At 38.2% G+C, this 16,171-nt stretch overlaps 1 protein-coding gene across 1 annotated transcript in view; it reads right to left on the bottom strand.

Moving 5' to 3' along the window:
* The window catches only part of CATSPERB (catsper channel auxiliary subunit beta), a 158,749-nt gene that overhangs the window by 126,138 nt on the left and 16,440 nt on the right, over nucleotides 1-16,171 (bottom strand). The window contains exons 6-7 of the mRNA XM_011991778.1: nucleotides 7,632-7,727; nucleotides 4,036-4,185 (exon numbers count right to left, since the gene is read on the bottom strand). Coding sequence (XP_011847168.1) covers nucleotides 4,036-4,185; nucleotides 7,632-7,727 — 246 coding nt within the window. The remainder of the gene's footprint in view (nucleotides 1-4,035; nucleotides 4,186-7,631; nucleotides 7,728-16,171) is intronic.

The raw sequence follows: 16,171 nt of genomic DNA, 5'->3' as shown, positions 1-16,171 counted from the left end.
GTGCAGGTTTGTTACATAGGTATATATGTGCCATGGTGGTTTGCTGCACCTATCAACCCGTCATCTACATTAGATATTTCTCCTAATGCTATTCCTCCTCTTGCCCCCATCCCCCGACAGGCCCTGATGTGTGATGTTCCCCTCACTATGCCCATAGGTTCTCATTGTTCAACTCCCACTTATGAGTGAGAACCAGTGATGTTTGGTTTTCTGTTCCTGTGTTAGTCTGCTGAGAATGATGGTTTCCAGCTTTATCCATGTCCCTGCAAAAGACATGAACTCACTCTTTTTTTACGGCTGCATAGTAATATGCTGCTGGATTCTATTTGCTACTATTTTGTCAAGAATTTTTCTGTCTATGTTCATCAAAATATTGGCTTCTAGTTTTCTTTTTTTGTTGTGTCTTTGCCAGGTTTTGGTATCAGGGTGACGTACTTCCCCTGGAATCTAAAATAAAAGTTAAAATTATTAAATAAAAAATTTTAAGAAGAATACTACCATAAGAGTAAGATAGGGGAAAGATCATTGTACGAAAAGAAGCCTTGAAGCTGGGTACTTTTTACTGTGTGGATCATCCATTATGGATGGTGACGTCACCAAAAATAGTGATGAAAGTCAAGTGGAGAGGAAGGCAGAGACCCAGAGGTTAAACTTGTAAATGAATGACTGTGAGTGGTGAGGAGGTCACCAAATGCTGGCAACCAAGAAAAGTTAGAGGGAGGTAAAGTCTGAGTTCAAAAAAGTTCCATGTTTCAAACAAGATGAAAGGAGTAATGATTAAGCAGTAATCCTAAGGAGCAAAGACAACAACCCCCACCTGGGTTTTGAGATATGTGATATGTGGGAGGGCTGAGGGGAAAGAATGTCATCTGGGGATGACCAGGCACTCTTTATGGAAAGAAAGTTAAGGGACCATTCAGAAAAAAAGTGAGTAATATGGGGGAGTTTGTTAATGACAGGTCACAAATTCTAATGAAAGGATTTGGGTGGATAGAGAGGGATAAAAGTTTGAATCAAATTAGAGGATGATCAGAACAGTATGTGGGATAGGATAACCAGAAACGATCTAGGGAGGTTTATGTTTCTGGTAACTGATGGGAGACCTGACGTTTATATCTGAAGAATATCCTAGAGGAGAAAAGGGGGTAATAAGTCCAAACTGGAGTACATGGGGCTACTGCATAGCTGTTCCCACCATTAACTCCATGTGGTATGAAGGCCAGGAGGACAAACAAGGCCTCACAAAGGAATTGCTAGTTGGGTGTGGTGGTGTGCACCTGTAATCCCAGCTACGTGGGAGGCTGAGGTGGGAGGATTGCTTGAGCCTAGGAGGTTGAGGTTGCTGTGAGCCGAAATCGCGCCACTTCACTCCAGCCTGGGCGAAAGACCCAGACTCCAGAAAAAAAGAAAAAAGAAAAAGAAAAAAAGGATTGCTGGTTTAGGCAGTCACAGCTTGATACTGTGAGAACTTCCTTTTTTGCTTCAGCACAGTGGTGACCAGTTGGGGAAAAGGTGGTTTCACCTAAAGAACCTGTTGCTGAAGTTGTTTGTTTTCTTGAGTGGTTGAGGTGGCCTCATGAGTGTGATCCCAAGGAATTAAGACTGCTGCTTCTCTCCCATAACTTTCATTTGTAAGGCAGAATCAAGCATGAGGAGTTGAGAATGACCCCTCTCCTGTGGCTCACGGAAGTAAGGTAAGTATTGGTGTTTGGATAAAGAGGAGGAGGAGGTCCTGGCTAGGACCTCCTATTCACAGAACAAGATAAGAAAAGGAGCCAAGTTTCTATCTGGATTGACATAGTGTAGCATATGACAGCAGAGAGTGGAAAAAGACACATTTATTAGGTTGGTGCAAAAGTAATCATGGTTGTTGCCATTAAAAGTAATTGCAAAAACCTCAATTACTTTTGCACCAACCTAGTAAAACTAAAGGAATTCAGCAGAAGCAGACTGTAAGCCATTAGGAAGTCAAAGAGATTTGGGCAAGATTATTTGTCTATCCCTATACTGATGCATACTGTTTTAATCTGTTCCTTTATAATAAGTCATGCTAGGACAAATTTTTGTTCTTTTTATTTTCTCTAAAATTATGTTTGCTATTCATGGTGTATCATTCTCCCATATGAATTTTGTGTTTGGCTTGCCAATTTTTACACACATACACACACACACACACACAAACCAAAAACATTGTTATAATTTTTCTTGGAATCATATTGAATTGATTGATAAATTTGTAATAAATTTTATTTGTAATAAATTTATTTATAAAATAAATCTTTATAATACCAGAAGTTCCTGCTTATAAACATGAAATCTCTTATTTATTTTGGTCTTTTTTATTGACCTTCATTAGTTTTATAGTTTCTACACAATAGGCCTTGCAACTCCTTTTTTTATTCCTGGGTACTTTTTGGGATTTCTTACCTTAATAGGATTTTTTAAATTGTAATCTTTAATTAGTCCTTGGTGGAGTGATTTTTATACATTGTTATTCTATCTCACAACCTTCCAGCATGCCCATATTTGTTCTGAGTTTTTCTATAGATCTTTTTGGATTTTTATGTAGGTATACATATTATCTATAAGTAATAACATTTTGTTTCTTATTGTTTAATTTTTATATGTATTTATTTTTCTTTATATTCACTGAATTTGGGGTCTAGGAGGTCATCAATTAGCTAAGAACAATAATTAGAATAATACTATTAGTAGTTGAAATGTGTAATGACATTATAATATTGTGATATAATGAGAAATATATATTTGGTTTTCCTTGGCTCCTGATAGAGAACTCCTAAAACCCCCACAATTTCCTGCATGATGGAGTGCTAGGAACATCCTTTGTTCAAATATTTGGTCTCCGGCCCCAGTTCCTGATACAGAACCCCTAAACTCCTTGGAATTTCCTGGGTGATGTGATTGTCTTTTGTTCTAATGAAGCAACTCTTGACAGACCCCCAGATAGCTTTAAGATGTGGGGTGGTTGCCAGAAAAAGCAAGTCACGATTAGAAGCTTGGAGCCTTCAGCCCCTCAGTGTATCTCCCAGGAAGTGGGGAGGGGCTGGAGATTGAATAAATAATTGATCACGTCTATGTGATAAAGCCTCCATAAAAATCCTTACAGTGCAGGTTTTGGAATGCTAAAACACATTTACATACCAGGGGTGTGGCGTGTCACAACTCCACAGGGACAGAAGCTCCTTTACTTGGGAATCTTTCGGACCTTGCCCAACTGTTTACTGTATCCTTTGTTTTGTCCTTTATAATAAACTGGCAAACCTAAATAAATGTTCCCCTGAGTTCTATGGGTTGTGCTAGCAAATTATTGAACTCAAGGAAGGGGTTGTGGGACCTCCCCAAATTATAATTAGTTGATTGGAACTACAGCCTAGGACTTGTGACTGGCATTTGAATTGGGGCACAGTCTTGGGGAACTGAGCCCTTAATCTGTTGTTGGTTAGGGAGGAGGGTCTGTGCTAACTCCAGATAGCTAGTGCCGGAATTGAATTAAACCATAGGGCACCTACTCGGTCATCCACAGAGAACTGGAGAATCACCTGGTGTGGAAAATCCATACATTTGGTAGTAGAGTGTTATGAAATGAATATAGAGAGAAACAGTTATTTCTTTCCCTATATAGATGCTCTCAGATATTACAATAGTAATGAAAAAAATGCAAACATAAGCAAAGTAATGTGGTATTTCAGGAACAACAATACCTATTTATACATGGCAGGAATAGCAGAAAATCTCTGGGAGAAAGTAACATATTAATGGAGGGCATGGCATAAAGGAAATTAGGAGACACACTAAAGTCACAATTAACATGGCAAAAAGTCACAGCAAGAAAACATACTTAGTATATCACACTTGCAAGCAGACAACACACAGTATTGAAGAATAAATTTTTAGATATTTTTAGGAAACAATTTTCCTTCCCTATGTCTATGCATTTATTTCTGCTGCCAGTTAAACATTACTGTTATAAAATACAAATGCCAACATCAACATTTAATGAAGCTGTAAACCTACCATCAAGTAGTGCATCCATAACGAAGCCTAGTAATGCCACGTCGTTGGCACAGGGGCATTTTGTCACTTTGAGATCTACCACATGTGGATATATTTTACCCATCTCACTTGCTGGAATCTCAACCCCAGGAGCCCACTGAAGAATCGGTTCTGCAGAAATCAAATTTGGGTGTTTAAATGGTGGGAGCACCCTTGAAAATGGAACATTGCTACTTTCCTTTAAAGGTTTTAAAAGAACTATGTAAAGAAACCATTCTATAGTTCAAAAAAGGTGTATTACCTCACTCTGCATTGGTTAAAAATCAGTCAGTGACTATTTTCCAGGATATAAGGAGTAAAGTCTAATTCCCCTTGATGGGGGGCTGGCAAGGTTACATTGCAGCATGTGGAATGGGAGAGATAGCTTTGGCCACATTTGAAAAATACCATTTGCCACAGGATCTGTCCCTAGAAATGAAATTGCTGGATCACAGAATACACACATTTATAACTTCTGAGCCCACTCATTTCCTTTTTGTTCTCTTCCCAATCCCACTGAAATAGCAGTAGATATATAAAAATGAGAATAAATCCAGAGTAGCAGGGGAGAACAGGGACAGTTATCATTAGTGGCCAAGAGACTTAGAGGGATTTCTGGAAGATAGTTGAAAAATACTATTTGCCACAGGATCTATCTGTATAAATGGAATTGCAGAATCACAGAATACATTTATAACTTCTGCTTCAGGAGCCCATTCATTTACTTTCTGTTCCCTTCCCAGTCTCATTGAAACAACAGTAGGTAGATGAAAATGAGAATAAATCCAGAGTAGCAGTGGTGAACAGGGACAGTTATCATTAGGGGCCAAGAGACTTAGAAGGATTTCTGCAAGATAGAAGTTGCAAATGAGATGCAGAAGAAAAAGCAATCAGAGGTGAGGCATCTCCAATGCAGCACAGGCAGAATAGTAGCACTAGTGGCGAATAAGGTCTTTCACGTGGCAAACCAGGCCTTCCAGAATCTAACGTCCTCTTGGTTCCTCAGCTTTACTTCTTGCCAGAACTGCCCTCCCACTAGAGGCTCTAGTTCATGGGGCTTTAAATATCTGTTTTTCTCACAACCCTATTTTTCAGTCCTCGATGTGAATGTCTCCCTCTTTGGGAAGCCTTCCATGATGCCCTAGAATGAGTGAGGCTCTCCTCCCAGGTGCTCCAATAGGACTCTGCACTCACTGTAAGTAGAAGAATCAGGGTACACTCTTCCTCACCAGACCAGGGTAGACAATGAGCCTTTTGAAAGAACATCATCAGACAAGGCTTCACAAATTTTAAAACTTATAATATTACTTTTGGATATGCAAAGGATTGGATCTAAAGTCGAATTTTCATGCATTTAAAAAAGGGAGGGTTTTTTTTTCTTTTGGAAAAAAATGAGAAAAAAAAAAAAAAGAGTACAAAAAGTAAGCCAGAGCAATTTGAAAGACTACTGCTATGTGAATTTCAAAAATAGTCAAAGCACTTTTAAGAGCAGAGATAACTAATAACCAGTTATTTAGCTATTTACATTCTCCTCTGTCTCCCTACCTTTCAACAAAATCTGCTACAAACCCAAAGACTTTGTGTGATATTTTTTTCACTTTGTGCAAAGCAAGAAGCTAACTTTTCATCAGGGTAGACATAGTGCAGCACAGGGACAGCCAAGAAGGGAAAAAGACACAATCTCTAACTACACTAATTCACCAGGAAGTCATTCCAGAATTCAAAGAAATGTGGGGCAAAGGGTGTAGTATGTGTTTGCAGACCATTCACACCCAGGTCAGGGAGAGTTCAGCCTACCACTGGACATCACTGAGCTGACAATGCCCCCCTACTTATATACAAGCTCCTGAAGTCAGGTAGTAAAATCTTAAGCATTTTAAGAACAAAGAAGTGATTAAAAGTTTTGACAGCTACTAAGAAGCTAAAAAGGGGACAGAAAAGTGACCTCTATGAAGGTCACTGGTGACTATGATTAGCAGCAGTTTGAGTAGCGTGGAGGAGATGGAAATAAATGAGTGGTTTGGGGTGTGGATTGGATATAAAGAAATAGAGACAAGGTTTTACACTCTCTTTTGAGTTCAGGAGTGAATAAAGATTTCTAACTCTAGCTTTAACTCTTGATTCCTATGTCCCAGTGTCTGCTCCTCCTGTCTTAAGCATTTTGGTGAATGATAACATCCTCTACTTGAATGTTTGAGTAAGAAATCCAGGCATCATCCTTGTTACTTCTGCTTTCCCCCACCTTAGTCCACCAAGAAGCCATAGCAGCTCTACTTTCAAAATGTATTCTGAAGGCTCTGCTCACCAACTCCACTGCTAATGCTACTGTCCATCTACTCCAGACCTCCTCAAGGGGGACTACTGCAACAACTGCTACCAATTTCCTTTATTCCATTCTTGCTATCCTTCCTCAAGAGTTATTCTCTACACAGCAGCCAAAATGATCTTTTCATTATAAAAGATAAATCAGAATTTATTATTTCTCTGCTTAAAATATCCCAATGGCTCTAAATCATAATTACAATAAAGTCCACACTTTTTACCAAGATCCCTGCCAGCTTCTCCAAACTCATGATCCACCACTCTGTCATTTACTATGCTTCAGCAACACTAATCTCCTTTCAGTTCTTCAAACAGATCAATCTCATCTCTGCACCTGGCGCTTTCAAAGATCTACCAATTTGTGAAGCTTTTTGTTGCAATTATACCACAGTACATTCTAAACAAATGTAAGTTAGCATTTTAATACAGTATGTAATATTTTAGGTGCATCTCAATTTGTAAATGATTCAGATTTCAGATCTTTTAAAAATTGATATAACAATTTTATATTGATATTTCAGTACTTAAAAAGTAGCATAGGATACCAAACTATCAGAGTCCCAAAGACAGTATTGTAATTACTATTGGACAATTAGTAACACTGTTTTTTTTTTTTTTTTTAATTTTGGAAGCTACTTAAAACTACATACTTTTTTGGAATAAGTAAATATTATCAACTTTATACGCCATTGTTTATAATGACCCTCAATATGGCCACAGTAAAATATGTATTTCCCTTTTTTTTTTTGAGACACAGTCTCACTCTGTTGCCCAGGCTGGAATACACTGGTGCAATCTTGGCTCACTGCAACCTCTGCCTCCTGGGTTCAAGCGATTCTCCTGCCTCAGTCTCCCAAGTAGCTAGGACTACAAGCATGTGACACCACCCCTGGCTAATGTTGGATTTTAAGTAGAGATGGAGTTTCACCATGGTGGCCAGGCTGGTCTCAAACTTCTGGCCTCAAGTGATCTGCCCACCTTGGCTCCCAAAGTGCTGGGATTACAGGCGTGAGCCACCCTGCCCAGCCTGTATTTCCATATTTCTATAGCACTCTTTGCAGATCTCTGTTCATAATTTACCCACATGTATTTAATTCTTTGTCCTATCAGATTGTGAGTGCCTCAAGGGTCATGACTCTCTCTCTTTTTTTTTCTATTTTTAATCTCTAGGACCTCAGAATCTGGCATATAGCAGACGTCAAAGTTTGTTGAAACAATATATGAATTCCATTTTACTTCTGTCCGTTGGCATTTACCTCGAATACGATCCAATAGAGTTCCTTCAGTAGCATAAATATTTAGTCCATGATGTAAAGTGATCCTTACCAACCATTCTTCTACAGCTGCAATATCTGTTTGAAAACAAAAGGCAAATAATCAACTATTTTTTCATATGTCGTGTTGGTGAAATTTAAGGATATGTGAACATTACCAACAATGATAGCCTTTCCTTTTCCAACTATTTTGTTGGCATTTATATGTCAAATTTCATATGTTTTCCCTATAAACATTTTGCTCATAAAATAATGAAAAAAGAATTATGAAGTGATCGTACCATCATAGCAATGAATCTAGATACTAATATTTAGGTCATAATTGTTCTAGAGCTGTAGGGGATTGATAAAAAGCAAATTATGACTCTTCTTGTGAAGCAGACCATGATTAATTAAAATGTATCATACAAACCCTAAGGTGAACAACAAAAAAAGCTTTTAAGGTATAACTAATAAGCCAATAGTGGATATAAAATGGAATCATAGAAAAGAATGAATATGAATGAAGACAGAAAAAGAGGAGAAAAGCAAAACAGAGGAGATTGAACAAATAGAAACAACATGCAAGGTGGTAGATTTTAATATAACTAGCTGTATCAACAATTACATTAAATGTAAGTGGTCTAAAATATCATCTAAAAGAATAGATTCCACAGATTAGATGTAAAAATCAAAATTAAACTATATGTTATTTATAACAAACTTATTTTAAATGTAAAAGCATAAATAAGTTAAAAGTAAAAGAATGGATAGGGCCTGGGAAAGCCAAGAGCAGTAGCTTTAGCCTGGGAGCTGCTGAAGTGGCTGTACCAATGGGCCAAGGCTGAGGTTGAAACTGAAACAGGGGTTCACTCATGAAGAACACGCCTAGTCCAAATGGTCTGGCTGCATAGACCCCCGTGTCCACCCAGGCATCTAGGCAGGTCTGTGCACTGTCATGGCAAGGCTATGGCTACACTGGTGGCTACTAAAGCAGCCAGTGCCCAAGTACATCAATTGCTATCTGTGCCTCTTGCTGTCATCACTCTCCATCAAGAAATTCCTGGACTTTGGGAGAGATAATGGCTTGAGAGAACATCATATATGATTTTACAAAGGGAGATTCCTGTGCTACCAGCTAACATAGTGAATGAAGCCAATTTTCTGCTGGGTAAGTGGTTTAACAGGCCTTCAGTGGGATTGGTTCAAAGTTGGTATATGCAGAACTTTCTTGAAGTTTTAGAATATAAAAATAAGGGCCAGGCACGATGGCTCATGCCTGTAATCCCAGCACTTTGGGAGGCCAAGGTGGGCAGAGCATGAGGTCAGGAGATTGAGACGATCCTGGCTAGCATGGTGAAACACCGTCTCTACTAAAAATACAAAAAAAACCCAAAAAATTTAACCGGGCATGGTGGCAGGCGCCTGTAGTCCCAGCTACTCAGGAGGCTGAGGCAGGAGAATGGCATGAACCCAGGAGGTGGAGCTTGCAGTGAGCCGAGTGAGTCACTGCACTCCAGCCTGGGTGACAAAGCGAGATTCCATCTCAAAAAAAAAAAAAAAAAAAAAGAATTTAAAAATAAGAGCCCTGAAGATCTGAAGATCCACAGGTCTTAGATAAGTACTTTCAATAAGTACTGATGAAAGTCAGAAAAATGTGGTTTCTATAGCGGTACATGGAGTGATTGAATACAAGAAAAATTATGTGTTTGAGTCTTTTATTAGTAGTATTGCCAGTATCTTCCAGAATGGTTTTATCCCAACTCCATTTCTTCCCACATGCTTATTAACTAGCACGCACTTCTGTTTGATGGTGACACTATCCCTGCTCATTCTAAACACAGAAGAAATAGTGATCTCACCTGTAATGTGGCTGATGTAGTGAACAATGTATATGAAACAGCCAAGTGGCTGTGTGAATAGTATTAGCTGGTAGCTCCAGAGGTGGAAGTTGAAGAGGTCAGTGCCAAAACTCCAGACAAACCTATTCAAGTAGTTTATATGCCTATACCTCTGTTATACATGCAATTCACGAACTCAGTGAGAACAACAGTAGCACTCCATGAAGACAGAAAATAGAGATATTTGGCTGTTAAAACCCTTGTCATTTGGGTTAAAAGAAAAGATTTATTCACTAAGATAAGTGACCGAGGTGGTGGTGACTCACTTTGAAAATGCATCTTTTTAAAACTATATGTACTCAAATTCTAATAGACATAGCTATAGCCTATAAGAGTTGTCCCTTTGGCTGGATTCAGTCAAAAGTCACCATTTTTTTTCATCTGCATGCTACATATTTTTAAGGAGATCTAATACTATGTGATGGAATAAATGGGTATTGATGCTGTCACTTATTTAAAGGCTGTTTTAAGTGAATCATTTGAGAGATGTCCAGTTTTTAAGAACTCTACTTGGCACCATTACAAAACTACACCTGAAGCTGATGATTGCTATGATCCTAGCAGTAAACCCAGAGATGCTTCAAGATAGAAGACTAAACAGGAAAAGGTCAGTACTGATAGAACCTTCTAGTCCTCTATGTGAAGAAAGATTGTCTTTTATAAGTCAATCAGAGAGAACACCTTTCGTCTACCAACTCTTGAGCGTGGCACCATAACTACTCTAGTGGCTGAATGTTTATTTCCTCCATGCCAGTTGGATGTTTTCAGGAGCCTTTTCTGTAGCCACTCTGACTCTTCCATTAAACTAGTAACTTGAATAATTTTTTACCATATCTTGCTGCAGTGTGGTTAATGACACAAAGAAAGAGCTTCCCTAGAGCTCTAGCATCCTCATACCCTCCACCTCATTATTATAGAGTTAAGTGTCTACAGTCTCCACAGGATTCTGAACTTTCTTCCCATTCTGGACATAGCATATACCCACTGTGACCAAATATAATGCTTGTCTCAAACCACTGATTAGGGGCTCAGGGTATGTGAAACTTAAAGACATCTGCTGAGTCCATCTGATAATTCAGTCCCAGAGTCCTTCCTTCCTCATATGCATATCTCCTCCATTCTCTTAGACTTTTGTCTTCCTCCATCTGATTATATTTTCGTCATGAGGTATGGGTACTTTTGTGTTAGATCTTACTCATTGATGCACTGGTTTTATTTATTTTATTTGTTTTTTGAGACAGAGTCTCTGTCTCCCAGGCTGGAGTGCAGTGGTGCCATCTCAGCTCACTGCAACCACCACTTCCCGGGTTCAAGTGACCCTCCTGCCTCAGCCTCCCAAGTAGCTGGGATTACAGGCATGTGCCACCACACCCAGCTAATTTTTGTATTTTTAGTAGAGACAGGTTTTCACCATGTTGGCCAGGCTGACCTCGAACTGCTGACCTCAAGTGATCTGCCGGCCTTGGCCTCCCAAAGTGTTGGGATTATAGGTGTGAGCCACTGCACGCAGCTGGTTTTAAGATTCATTTGTGTACTTCCATTCTGTTGATGAAAGTGTTCCAAAAGTTATCTTGAAAAAAAGGTGAAAGGATGAAGAAATATGACACTAATCAAAAGAAAGTTGTAGCAGCCATATCAATATCTGACGAAGGAGAGTTCAGACCAATGCAATATTAGGAATAAAGAAGGACAATACATATGATAAAGGCATGACAACCCTTAGTGTAGACATGCTTAACAACAGAGCTTCAAAATACATAAATCAAAAGTTATGTCAAGAGTACATGGGACATTTACTAAATAAGCCATAAAACACATTTTAATAAATTAAATTGCTATCACATGAAATACGCCCTCTAAACATAATGGAATAAGCTAGAAAAATCAATAACATAAAGACATCTGAAAAATTCCCCAATATTTGAACATTTTACAACACACTTCTAAAAAACCATATATCAAAGAGGAAGTGCTGTGGGGAATCAGAAAATATTTTTAATTGAAAGAAAATGAAAATACAACATCACAATTTATTGGATGCAGATAAAGCAATGCTTAGAGAGAAATATATAGCAGTAAAATACTTGCATTAGAAAAAAGAAATCTCAAATTAATTACAGCAAGTTCTCACTTAACATCATCAATATGTTCTTGGAAACTAGGACTTTAGGCAAAACAATGTATAATAGAACCAGTTTCACCACAGGCAAATTGATATAAACAAGAGTTAAGTTTCTACGGCATATGCCTGGCCACAAAAACATCACCAAACTTCTAAATAAAGACCCCAAATTCTTCTAATATTAAACACTAAAACAAATGTGAGCTATGCATAGATTTTGAAAAGATTAATAAAAACAAGTAAGATAATTATTTACCCAATTTTTGGTGAATCTGTAAGTAATGTGGTCATAGCGGTGGTGGATTAAATCAAGGAATAAATGTTTGCAAAGGGAAACTGTAAGGAGCATCCTCTACCACATGCAGTTAAAAAACAATCACAAACATGGCAGGCTAACTGTGGGCTTTTGTATTGCATCATTTACTGTCATGCATTTGTTTGTATGATTATCATATACTTTATAAATTTTTACTTTATAATAATTTGCAATTATTCATTCATTCATCCATTTTCTAGCCTGCTTATTTCAGTTCAGAATCACGGGAGCCTACTCCAGCAGCTCAGGAACAAGGCAGGAACCAACCCTAGACTGAACGCCATTTCATCACAAGGTGCACTTACACACACACTCAAGCTCAGTCATACGGGGACAATTTAGACACACCAATCAACCCAACATGCACATCTTTGGCTGTGCTAGGAAACTAGAGTACTCAGAGAAAACCTACGCAGACATGGGGAGAATATGAGCACTCCACACAGACAGTGGTCCTGGCCAGGAATTGACTTTCTTTCCTTATCAATATTATAATGAAATGATGTTGAATGAAATGAGGTTATTCAAAGATCTGCTATATATGAAGCAGGCTTTGGAAGATAGTAAAGAGTTTGTAAAGGGTCAGATAGTAAATATTTGGGGCCTTATATGTTATATGATATCTGTTACACCACTTCAACTATACCAGTGTAGCATAAAAGCAGCCACAGAAGACACATAAATAAATGAGCATGATTGTGCTCCAATAAAATTTTATTTACAAAAATAGGCAGTAGGTAGGATCAGGGGTCAGTAGTTTGCTGATCGCTGATCTAAAGATTCCTAACAAACTAGGAAAAAAAAAAAAAGAAGCAGCAGCAAATTAAGTCCAGTGCAAGTAGAAAGATAAGATAAAGAATGGCAATTGATGAACTTAGGAACAGAAAAAAATATACACAATTAATGAAATAATGAAATCAAAAGATGTCTCTTTGAAACATAAAAACTGATGAATCTCTGCAAGACTAATAATTTAAAAAATACAAATAACTCATGTTACAGATAAAATAGGGAACACCACTACAGACACTATAGATATTCTAAGGATAAGAAGGGAATATCACAAACAACTCTGTGTCCATAGATTCAACAACTTAGATGAAATGGACACTTTCTTTGAAAGACACAAACTGCCAAAGCTCACTTAAGGAGAAACAGAAAACTTGAATATTCCTAAATCTATTAAGGGATAATTAATGTGTATTTAAAATCCTTCCACAAAGAAAACTCCAAGTCCAGGTATCTTCACTGGTTAATCCCACCAAACAATTAATGAAAAGATGACACCAATTCTACAAAAACTCAGCCAGAATATAGAAACGCAGGGAACTCATCCAAACTCATTTGGTAATGACAACCTTACTCAAATACCAAAATGAGATAAAAACATTACAAGAAAAGAAAATAAATCTCCAGACTGATAACCTAGGAAGCCTACTAGCCAAATGAATCCAGGAATATATAAATAAGATAATACATCATGACCAAGTGTTGTTTGTCCTAGGATTCCGAGACTGGTTCAAAATTCAAAAATGAATCAATGTAATTTATCATATCAACAGACAATTATAAGAAAATCCTTATAATCATCTCAATAGATGCAAAAAATAATTTAACAAGATTTGACACCAATAATAAAAACTCAGCAAACTTGTAATGAAAGAAATTTCTTCAACCTGATGAAGGGTGCCTATGTAAAACACAAATGTTTTTTCCCTAAAACTGGAAACAAGGCAAGGATGTCCTCTCTTACTATTCCTTTCATACCGGAATCATACTAGGGTCCTACCAGTACAATAAGGCCCAAAAAAAAAAAAAAAAAAGAAAAGAAAAGAAAAAGAAACAAAATGAATACATATTGGAAGAGAAGAAATAAAATAATCTCCATTCCTAAATGAGTGATTATCCATGTAGAAAATCCCAAAGAATATATTAAAAGCTATTAGAACCAATAAGTGAATTTAACAAGATTGCAGTATACAAGATCAATAAACAGAACTCAATCGTTTTTCTACATACGAACAATGAACAACTGGAAATCAACATAGTAAAAAGTACCACTTACAATAACACTGAAACCATTAACTACTTTTTTTTTTGAGACGGAGTGTCTCTCTGTCACCTAGGCTGGAGTGCAAGGGTGCGATCTCGACTCACTGCAACCTCTGCCTCCTGGGTTCAAGCAATTGTCCTGCCTCAGTCTCTCGAGTAGCTGGGATTACAGGTGCCCTGCACTGTGCCAGGCTAATTTTTGTATTTTTAGTAGAGACAGGGTTTCACCATGTAGGTCAGGCTGGTTTCGAACCCCTGACCTCAGGTGAGCTGCCCGCCTCGGCCTCCCAAAGTGCTGGGATTACAGGCCTGAGCCACCGCGCCTGGCCCAAAACCACGAACTACTAAGGTATAACTTAAAAAACAAAAAACAAAAAAATAGAAACCACTCAAACTGCATTCTCTCCCTCTTCCTCTACCACAAGAAGCGAAGAATGATCATCAATGGCAAATGGCAGTTGCAGCCAACCAACACCAGGCGCCAGCTTCACGCTTAGGAGAGAATGCTGAGCCTGCGCCTTGTAGTTTCCAGTGCTCTACACATTCACAGAAGCTTTTCTAGTAACAAAGTAACAAACTATAGCGATGATCCCTGAAAGAATAATTTTGGTATACTTTTTTTTTTAATGTGCAAGGTCTCTAAGCTGAAAGCCACAAAACCTGGATGAAATAAATTTTTTTTTTTTTTTTTTTTTTTGAGACGGAGTCTCACTCTGTCACCCAGGCTGGAGTGCAGTGGCCGGATCTCAGCTCACTGCAAGCTCCGCCTCCCGGGTTTACGCCATTCTCCTGCCTCAGCCTCCCCAATAGCTGGGACTACAGGCGCCCGCCACCTCGCCTGGCTAGTTTTTTATGTATTTTTAGTAGAGACGGGGTTTCACCGTGTTCACCAGGATGGTCTCGATCTCCTGACCTTGTGATCCACCCGTCTCGGCCTCCCAAAGTGCTGGGAAATAAATTTTTAAAAAGATGTAAACAAATGGAGAGATACAGTGTCTCCATGGCTTGGAAGACTCGTTACTATTAAGATATTGACTCTCCCAGCCAGGCAAGGTGGTTCATGCCTGTAATCCCAGCACTTTGGGAGGCCAAGGTGGGTGGATCACCTGACGTTAGGAGTTCAAGACCAGCCTGGCCAACACGGCGAAACCCCATCTCTACAAAAACTACAAAAAAAATTAGCCGGGCATGGTGGCAGGTGCCTGTAATCCCAGATACTGGGGAGGCTGAGGCAGGAGAATCGCTTGAACTTGGGAGATGGAGGTTGTGGTGAGCCAAGATCATGCCACTGCCCTCCAGCCTGGGCAATAAGAGCAAGACTCTATCTCAAAAAAAAAAAAAAAAAAAAAAAAAAAAAGATACTGACTCTCCCTAAACTGATCTATAGATTCAATGCAATACAAAATTAAAAATCACTGCAGTATTTTTGTAGAAGTAAACAAGTTGATTCTAAAATTTACATAGAAAGGCAAAAGAACTATAATAACCAAAACAATTTTGAAAAAGAAGATCAACATTGAAGGACTAACATTACTTATAAGACCTATTATGAAGCTAAAATAATCAAGACAGTGTGGTATTGGTGAAAGGATACAGTCCAGAAATAGCAATTCAATGGAGATAAAAAGTTTTTACAACAATGGCACTGGAATAATTGGGTATCCAAATTCCAAAAAATTAACATTGGCCCATATAACTTATAAAGATTAACTCAAAATAAATCATAGACCTAAATGCAAAAGCTAGAAGTGTAAACTTCTAGAAGAAAATATAGGAGAATATCTTTGTGAACTTAGGTTAGGCAAAGATTTCTTAGCTGTGATGTCAAAAGTACCATCCATAACATAAAAAGCTGATAAATTAGCCTTCAGCAAAATTGAAAATTCTGATCTTCAAGAGATACTCTTAAGAGATGAAAAGACAAGCCCCAGACGGGGAGAAAATATCTGCAAAACATATCTAATAACACCCGTATCCAGAATATATAATAAACTTGTAAAACATTTGAACAGATAGTAAACCAAATGGCAAATAAGGACAAAAAAAAGATGCTCAGTGTCCGTTGTTAGAAAAATGCAAATGAAAACCACAATTAGACCAGGCACGGTGGCTCACGCCTGTAATCCCAGCACTTTGGGAGGCCGAGGTTGGT

This window comes from Mandrillus leucophaeus, unplaced genomic scaffold (assembly GCF_000951045.1).
Source record: "Mandrillus leucophaeus isolate KB7577 unplaced genomic scaffold, Mleu.le_1.0 Scaffold4, whole genome shotgun sequence".
Lineage (NCBI taxonomy): Eukaryota > Metazoa > Chordata > Mammalia > Primates > Cercopithecidae > Mandrillus > Mandrillus leucophaeus.
Note: the sequence above shows the minus strand (reverse complement) of the source record. Positions and strands in the feature narration are given on the sequence as shown.